Source organism: Haliotis rufescens, unplaced genomic scaffold (genome assembly GCF_023055435.1).
Source record: "Haliotis rufescens isolate VD_foot unplaced genomic scaffold, xgHalRufe1.0.p SCAF_15, whole genome shotgun sequence".
Taxonomy (NCBI): domain Eukaryota; kingdom Metazoa; phylum Mollusca; class Gastropoda; order Lepetellida; family Haliotidae; genus Haliotis; species Haliotis rufescens.
In genome coordinates, this window is record NW_025963835.1 from 1,340,226 (window position 1) to 1,349,161 (window position 8,936).

At 44.0% G+C, this 8,936-nt stretch overlaps 1 protein-coding gene across 1 annotated transcript; it reads right to left on the reverse strand.

Annotated features, from left to right (window-relative positions):
• Nucleotides 1-613: 613 nt before the first annotated feature.
• Nucleotides 614-8,169, reverse strand: LOC125379995 (mucin-2-like). Its single transcript, XM_048395949.1, has 3 exons — nt 7,933-8,169; nt 1,311-2,481; nt 614-663 (listed from the first exon to the last, which is right to left on the reverse strand). The coding sequence occupies exons 1-3, from the start codon at nt 8,167-8,169 to the stop codon at nt 614-616; spliced, it is 1,458 nt and encodes a 485-aa protein (XP_048251906.1).
• Between the last annotated feature and the right edge of the window lie 767 nt (nt 8,170-8,936).

Here is an 8,936-nt window from a genome sequence, read left to right on the forward strand (position 1 = left end):
CTCCAAATATTGTGAATCTAGAAAACCTATATCTGACCTGTCATGACATTTTATCGTAACCGTCGACGGTTTAATGACAACCATTGTCATTCTGATGTTTATTTGTAAATTTTCGAATTTTAAGGTCGACAGATCCCTAATCCAAGCATAACGGATGTTGCGTTTGAAGCGGCATGTCTGTCCCTCGGCTGTCTGTCTGTGTATATATACAGTGAAACTTCGTTCGTCTGGAACCCCACCTACAGGACGCTTACATTGATGCAAGGTGACCCATGATTCGTTAATAAAAATATTTGTTACTCTGGACGACCTCAGTGGAAGCTCTAACGTCCTGAATAACGGGGTTTCACAGTACAGAGGGTCGGTCGTCTTGTCAAGGAGACACTGCCTCACTAATCACCATTAAAGTATTATATACATCTACTGGTTAGTAGTTATTTCTCGAGTATGCAGTAGATATATGTATGTTTTCACAGCTGTGAATTATGCAGGGTATTGACAGAGCGCTGAAAATGTTTTAAGCATGACTGTAATATCGTGTGAAGCGCACGTTAAGAAAGGCAGGAATGCTATCGATAAGTGTGTTTGAGTTACTTCCCTTTCATCAGTTTCGCTACTGGTTGGTCCACTCTGAACTCAGCTCAATGTGTCCATGCTCATGATCTGTGGTATATGTAATACACCACAGAACCTAGTCATATCTAATTGACGATGTGGTGTTGTCTTCCAGCTCGCAAATGTCTGGTGTCTCACAGAAGGCGGTGCTTAGTACCATTTCACAGATGACGGGGCTATGGATATACAACTTCTTTATTACAGTGAATGACTTCAACTTCTTTATTACAGTGGATGACTTCAACTTCTTTATTACAATGAATGACTTCAACTTCTTTATTACAGTGAATGACTTCAACTTCTTTATTACAGTGGATGACTTCACCTTCTTTATTACAATGAATGACTTCAACTTCTTTATTACAATGAATGACTTCAACTTCTTTATTACAGCGAATGACTTCAACTTCTTTATTACAGTGGATGACTTCACCTTCTTTATTACAATGAATGACTTCAACTTCTTTATTACAGTGAATGACTTCAACTTCTTTATTACAGTGGATGACTTCAACTTCTTTATTACAATGAATGACTTCAACTTCTTTATTACAATGAATGACTTCAACTTCTTTAATACAATGAATGTATATCCAGAGAATTATCTCCCTTGTTCACCATACCAATTCTCAAATTGAATCTTAAAAAAGGGCCTAATGTCGAATCACAGATGTCGGCGCCTAATGTCATCTCACAGATCGTGGGGCCTGATGTCGTATAACAGATGGTGTTGACTGGTGTCTTAGTGACGACGGCGCTTGGTGTCATCTCGCAGATCGTGGGTCCTGATGTCGTATAACAGATGGTGTTGACTGATGTCTTAGTGACGACGGCGCTTGGTATCGTCTCACAGATCGTGGGTCGTAGTGTCATCACACAGATGACGGGGCCTGGTGTCTTAGTGATGGCGTCGCCTGGTGTCGTCTCACAGATCGTGGGTTGTGGTGTCGTCTCACAGATGACGGGGCCTGGTGTCTTTGTGATGGCGGCGCCTGGTGTCGTCTCACAGATCGTGGGTTGTGGTGTCGTCTCACAGATGACGGGGCCTGGTGTCTTATTGATGGCGTCGCCTGGTGTCGTCTCACAGATCGTGGGTCGTGGTGTCGTCTCACAGATGACGGGGCCTGGTGTCTTTGTGATGGCGGCGCCTGGTGTCGTCTCACAGATCGTGGGTCGTGGTGTCGTCTCACAGATGACGGGGCCTGGTGTCTTTGTGATGGCGGCGCCTGGTGTCGTCTCACAGATCGTGGGTCGTGGTGTCGTCTCACAGATGACGGGGCCTGGTGTCTTAGTGATGGCGGCGCCTGGTGTCGTCTCACAGACCGTGGGTCGTGGTGTCGTGTCACAAATGACTGGGCCTGGTGTCTTGGTGATGGCGGCGCCTGGTGTCGTCTCAGAGATCGTGGGTCGTGGTGTCGTCTCACAGATGACGGGGCCTGGTGTCGTCTCACAGACCGTGGATCGTGGTGTCGTGTCACAGATGACGGGGCCTGGTGTCTTAGTGATGGCGGCGCCTGGTGTCGTCTCACAGACCGTGGGTCGTGGTGTCGTGTCACAAATGACGGGGCCTGGAGTCTTATTGATGGCGGCGCCTGGTGTCGTCTCACAGACCGTTGGTTGTGGTGTCGTGTCACAGATGACGGGGCCTGGTGTCTTAGTGATGGCGGCGCCTGGTGTCGTCTCACAGACCGTGGGTTGTGGTGTCGTGTCACAGATGACGGGGCCTGGTGTCTTAGTGATGGCGGCGCCTGGTTTCGTCTCACAGACCGTGGGTCGTGGTGTCGTGTCACAGATGACGGGGCCTGGTGTCGTCTCAGAGATCGTGGGTCGTGGTGTCGTCTCACAGATGGTGGGCCTTGTTGTCGTCTCTCAGAAGGTGGGGTCTGGTGATCTTACAGATGGTAGTGTCTGTTATTTCACAGTGGTGTCAGGGCCTATCATATTACAGATGGCGGGTCATGTTCTCACCACACAGATAGCGTGTCCTGGTATTGTCTCACAGGTGGCTGGGCCTGGTGTGAGCTCATAGATGGTTGGGTTTCACACGTGTTTTGAATTATAAGACATTTCTGAGGGTTGTATGTTACTTTCCTGATTGGGTAGTCATGCTCTGCGACTCAGATGATGTCATCGAAGCCCGACGGGGGCACGGATGAGGCGCCGCAATGCGCTGTGCGGAGATGCTTTTGCGTCTTTGGCACATCAGAGACCTATGATTGTGTCTTCGAATCCCAGTTTGTCCCGATTATGTTTCTAGGTTTGTCAGCACCATAACCGTGGTAAACGTCTGAGACCTGCATCACTTTGGGCGTTCCTCCCACATTAAACTGACACGCCGTCATATAAGTCATGTGGTAGACATATGTAGGGACTTTTCCAAATGACGAAACAGTGTCCGATGTAATTCCCTATTTTGACTTGTACCATAGCAATATCCCTGTATTTGGTCAGATCAACACTTGACGTGCCTTTGCAAGTGTTTGTGACGAATGCCACCAGTGGGGCAGGATACGCCCACCTTTGGGCGAAAAGTATTTGATGGTGTGTAAAAACAATATGCCCGAGCTCATGATATAGTCGGAATCGTACAACGTACTCAACTTTCAGCAGAGACTTATTGTGTTTATGGAAAGGTGTTTTTGTCGCTTTCATAATTATTCGATCAGGGATTTGTTTTGACACTATTTCATTACTGACAGGCCGCCGTGATAAAGCTTGAATCGTGTTGGCTTCTGTAGTGAACAGCAAACAAACAAACAAAGCAGCACACACACGAATACGTCTGTACAAACACATACACACACGCACGCACGCACGCACGCACGCACGCACGCACACGCACACACACACATAAGATATAACAATATTGTTTATGATTGTTACTGTATAAGAGGAACAGTATTTATGGGACCGTGTCATTTCAGCTATAAAAATAGAATGACCACCTTTGATGAACGAGACACAGTTACTGAATGCGGACAGCAAACGCGCTCAAACTTTGCACATTTCACATTTAAAACATGGTCCATGGTAACACATCCTGGTTACTAGCATGTGCCAATAAACGCCACAACCACATACTTCTCTGATTGGGTACAGCAATGGATAATACCTCCAAAAGTGTACATGAAAATTAAAACTTGCGCGCAATCGGCATGATTGAGGCTGCCTAATCACAGAATGTAGTTGCCAGACACTTTGGTAGATCTAAAAGTGTGATTTCCCAACTGATGGAACAATATCTGCAAACGGATGGGGTAACGATGAGTGTAGGTAGATGAAGGCGCAGAAAAACTACTTCCAGGCTGGATGGATATATACGCACCATTGCGTTAAAGAACAGATATATTTCTGCAACAGAACTAGGGACAACTTCAGAGCTGTCAACGGTATCCGACTTTCGACATAACCATACGAACAGGTAGACAACTGAGGGTTGTCAAGACGTCCTTTCAGAGGAATGAGCCTGACTGTGGCACACAGGCGCCTCTGACAATGGGTACAACAGTTTGGAGGTCGTCAACATAAGCATTGGAGATTCACCATGCTTTCCGGTGACTCGAGCTTCTGTTTATGCTTTTCTGATGGTAGATAACGTATTTGTAGACAGCATGGATCAGGTAAAAGCAGCATTCCGAGGGCTCGATAGCTACGATAGTGGCAGCGTCATAGTCTGGGCTGGCATCACATACGATAACAGAACGGATCTGAAGATAATGCAAGGGAACAAGACACAGTCAACATTATGTGGAACAAGGTTTACGTCCAGTGGCCGTCCCATTTGCCCTGGGCATTTTGGGTTCGAGATGTCGACATGCGTCTTCGCAGAGCTCGTGTTGCATTCGACTACTCATTTCACCGATTAAACACCTTTGGGGGATTATGGGCCGAAGGGTTCGCAGCCGATCTCAGCGTTCCCAGCGTCCACAACAGTGTGTGTGTGTGTGTGTGTGTGTGTGTGTGTGTGTGTGTGTGGCTGCTTGTACTAGTCCGGACTGATGCCGATTTATAGAGCCATCCCACTGAGATACCATGCCGCAGTTTAACATGAATACCCCATTCAGACACAATATACTGACTCCGAGCCCACCAGTCCTTGTTTTAGCCCCTTAATGCCGAGCGCCAGACAGGGTAACAACACGTACCATCTTTTAACGTCTTTTGGTAAGACGCGGCCGAGGATCGAACCCCGGACCTTCCGCTCTCCCTAACAAGAAGAATGGCAAAGGATACCACTGGGTACAATCTAGCGTTTGATATCCAGTATGCCCAGATGATGTGCCTGCTTCGATGCTTACCAGATGTCGACTTTACGATGAAGATTGAATTCAAGAACGTCATTTCTTTACATATTATTTCTGAATAAATTCGTGTGTTCCCTTAACTTTCATTAATAATTCTCTTCTTTGTTGCCTCCGTTATTCGATGACCTGTTCTGACCCGTAGACTTGCCATATCATCGGTTTGAATGCCCTTTACCATAATTGAACAGTAGCCCAATGTATCGGGATAGTGTCTCCATGTGAAAAGACTCTTGAAATACACGCGACTGAAATGTAACACACCGTACCGACTTTCACACGTAATCAACACAGCGAAATGACATTTTGACATTGATTTGCCTGTTTCGTATTTCAGGTGTTGTATCGAGGTGTCTAACGGATATGAGGTATATTCAGCTCCTCATAGAAAAATCAATAATTCCGGTATTGTGTTTTGACTTTTCGTCGGCGAAGTGATCAATGACTGTAAATTTCAGACAGATTGGTTGTCACCTTCATGTACATTTCATCAGCTGACACACATACATCAAACAGTTCCTTTGCGACGTAACTAGACAAAGGACAAATATTTGAGTACAGCAAGTCCTTTGAAATGGATGGTGATTCCAATATGAGTCGAGTTATCCGTCATACGAGACAAACGGAGACCTATATCACACTATAGTAGTGTTTGTCGTTTTACGCCACACTCTGCAATATTTCAGCTATATAGCGACGGTCTGTAAATATCGAGACTAGACAATCCAGTGATTGACATCATGAACATCCTTCTAAGCAACTGGTTAACTACGACACATATCAAGTCACCGAACCTTACCACCCAGTCCCAGTATTTGCCTTTTGCGATAAGCATGGGTTGCTGAAGACCGATTCTAACTACGATCTTCACGAGTGACCATAAAGTTAAAAAGATCCTTGCAAAACAAAAGATAATAGTCTTATAAAGATATCGAAATATCGAGAGAGTGAAGTTCGAGTTGAACACGAATGCACTCGGGTTACGCAAAGTACAATAAAGCACTACAGTACAAGAAAGGGGGCTGGGATATTATATCGGTCTCCGTATAAGTTTCAATATATACATCTGGGGGTGGTGGGGTAGCCTAGTAGTTAATGCGTTCGCTCATCACTCCGGAGGCCCGGGTTCCATTTCCCACATTGTGAATCCCATTTCTGATGTCCCCCGCCGTATTTCTGGAATATTGCGAACACTGCGTATAACCCTACTCATTATTTCAATGCAAACTTTATTTTCTGAGAAGCTTATAAATTTGATTTTTAAGTAAGGATAAGAATTTATGGATGAACAACTTCTTTATTACAATTATGAGAGACGTTTCGGTGTAGGTTCTACCACCGTTGTCAAGCAAGTTGATATACAGTGTGTGGTTGACAAGTATATATACAGGTAGGAGGCAATATTTATACAGTATAGTAGAGTGGATATCAGATGTAGTTATACTGGAGTGGAGAAGCCTGTTATGTACACACAAGGGCAGTAATGACAATCATCGGAGAAGTTTTTGATTTTTGTTTTGTTTCAGGAGATCCATGTCCAGGAAACAATTATTTTGTTCTTTAATATTATTAAAAAATAGTCTTTTTTAAATGTTTCTCTTGAATATATTACTTTTTACGTTCCATAACAGTTTTCATGTATAGAGACAATAATTGATATGAATAATGAAAAATTGGTTAGGAAATGTACAAGCAAAAGTTACCAAAAAGCTATTTTTGAGAGTGCAAAAACAACATTTTTTGTCTGTCCTCAATTAGGAATCGAATATTACATTCGAATCAGTTATGCGTTCTGTGTTTTCAATGTCTACAGCTGTGATTGCTCTTCATCACATCTGGAACGCGCAGCACGAGGTTTCACATTACCGTTAGTGGACCTGAATACAAGAGTACACGTACTTACCGGATATTACACCAACTTCAATTTAAGTTTGTGTCCCGAGGGAAATAATTTTCAGTTTGCTCGAGCTTTACCGAGGTCAGACTGAAGATTATTTCAGTCGCGACATAAACGTACATTACATTGAAGCTCGTGTCACATCCTATAATTATTACTCCAGGCGTATAACGTACCGGTGCACATATTTCTGATTTTTGCACAATGTGCGCGTATCGCATTTCAGTTATTCTAGGCATTTGATTGGTTAATTGTGAACCCTGACCTTTACGAGACTACTTTCGCTACATTCCTTCGTTCATACTTCGATCACAACACCGTCGTTTTTGCTTAAGCTGGAAATGCAACCAAAAATAGACAACCTGGAAGAAATTTTAATAAATTAAATTTTTATTATATCATGAAATGCTGAAGTACTTTAGCAGATTTCCTGAAGGAAAACAATATTTAATTTTGACATGCTATGCAGCTTTTCTATTTCGCAGAACGAACTTGAGCCGGAGAATTTGGGGTTAGGATTGTTTCTCCTCATCTGACATAAACATGATAATACAAATTACAAAACACAAAACAGCAATGTTTGAGACCAGATTATTCCCTAACATGGAACCGAAGAGCAGCATGTGCTGTTGGGCGTTACTGTCTGTGAGCCTCCCATCCTCAGGCGGTCGCTGCTATAGCTTGCTTGCGCCGAGCTCCAAGTTCTCTAAAACTTTCGCGTTCATGTGCACGGTCATTGATGAATAGTAAGCACAGGATGTAAGTCCACATGTTATCTTTACGCTTAACTATATTGCATGCATGGAGTCCTTGATAGTATTACATTTTCGTCTTCAGCTCGCACCATCGCGTGCCATGGAGCGGGAAATACGGCAAGATTGTGATCGTCAGACAATTAAGCGTGATAAAAACGAACAAACGAGCCCTTGGTACCTATTGTATTGTCCTAAACATTTCTTACAATTTATTGTGTGGTAGGTGTAGTTGCAAGTTTCGCACACGTTTTCGCAAGTTTCATCCGTTTAATTGTGTTGACATTTTAATAAATTATCGATTTATATAGTGCATCTTATCCAGATACTTCCTCCTCAACAGCGCTTAGTCATGAGCTCTTTTTACGAAGATGGTCTTGAATGTTGACCGGAAGCTGCTGACATCCTCGGATCTCCTGACATCCACTGGAAGCTCATGCCATAGCGCAGCACCAGATTGGCTGAAGCTTCTGTTTCCAGGCGTTGTTGACCGGGCTGGTGGCACCACCACCTGTTCTTGGCATGCAGATCGTAATGTCTGTTCAGGTTGGTAAAAGCTTGAAAGTTCTTGTAGGTACATTGTAGCCAGACCGTAGAGAGGCATTTGTAGCCAAATACCAAGACCCTGAACAGGTACTCTGCCTCACAAGGCAACGCAGTTCTTTGAGGGCTGGTGCTATGCGGTCACGCCTTCGACATCGTGTGATGAGCCTGGCAACTGTATTTTGCACACGCTTTGGCTTGTCCAGATGATTTACCTGAATGTCATGCAGGCGAATGTTGCAATAGCTAAACAGTTAACTGACAAATGAATGTTCTTAGCATTTGACACACATCTTTGTCCACATCCATGAAACTACTTACTAATTTGTCCGATATTCCTTTTCTGATGGAATGCATTTTTGCAGATATTATTCGCTTGGTTTCTCAAACTGAAGGTTGAATCAATGGTCAGATTTCGTGCATGACTTCCTTGTTGAGCAATACTGTCCCCAACCTGTATATTGGGAAGTTGAATCATGAGCTGCATGAGTGAACTTGAGCTGAACTGAGGAACTATTTTACAGCCCCAGGACATTACCAACATACGCCGTGATTTGTTCAAAAAACGTTGTAACCTTTAGTCACAGGTTCCCCTGTTTGCCCCGATTTGCCCCTGTGGTAATACTGTGGGATTTGAATTCCCTCCAGGGTAATCAACCTGATCATGTCAACTAGGACACGAAATCTAGACTAGTGTGTGAGGGAATATGATATTACGTCCCTTTCAGAATTTTTTCAACAATATCACTGTGGGAGCTGTATGAAGGTACGTACCTATGTTGGCAGTCGGCGGTATGACATGTCAGCGTCTTAACCACAGGGTAACCA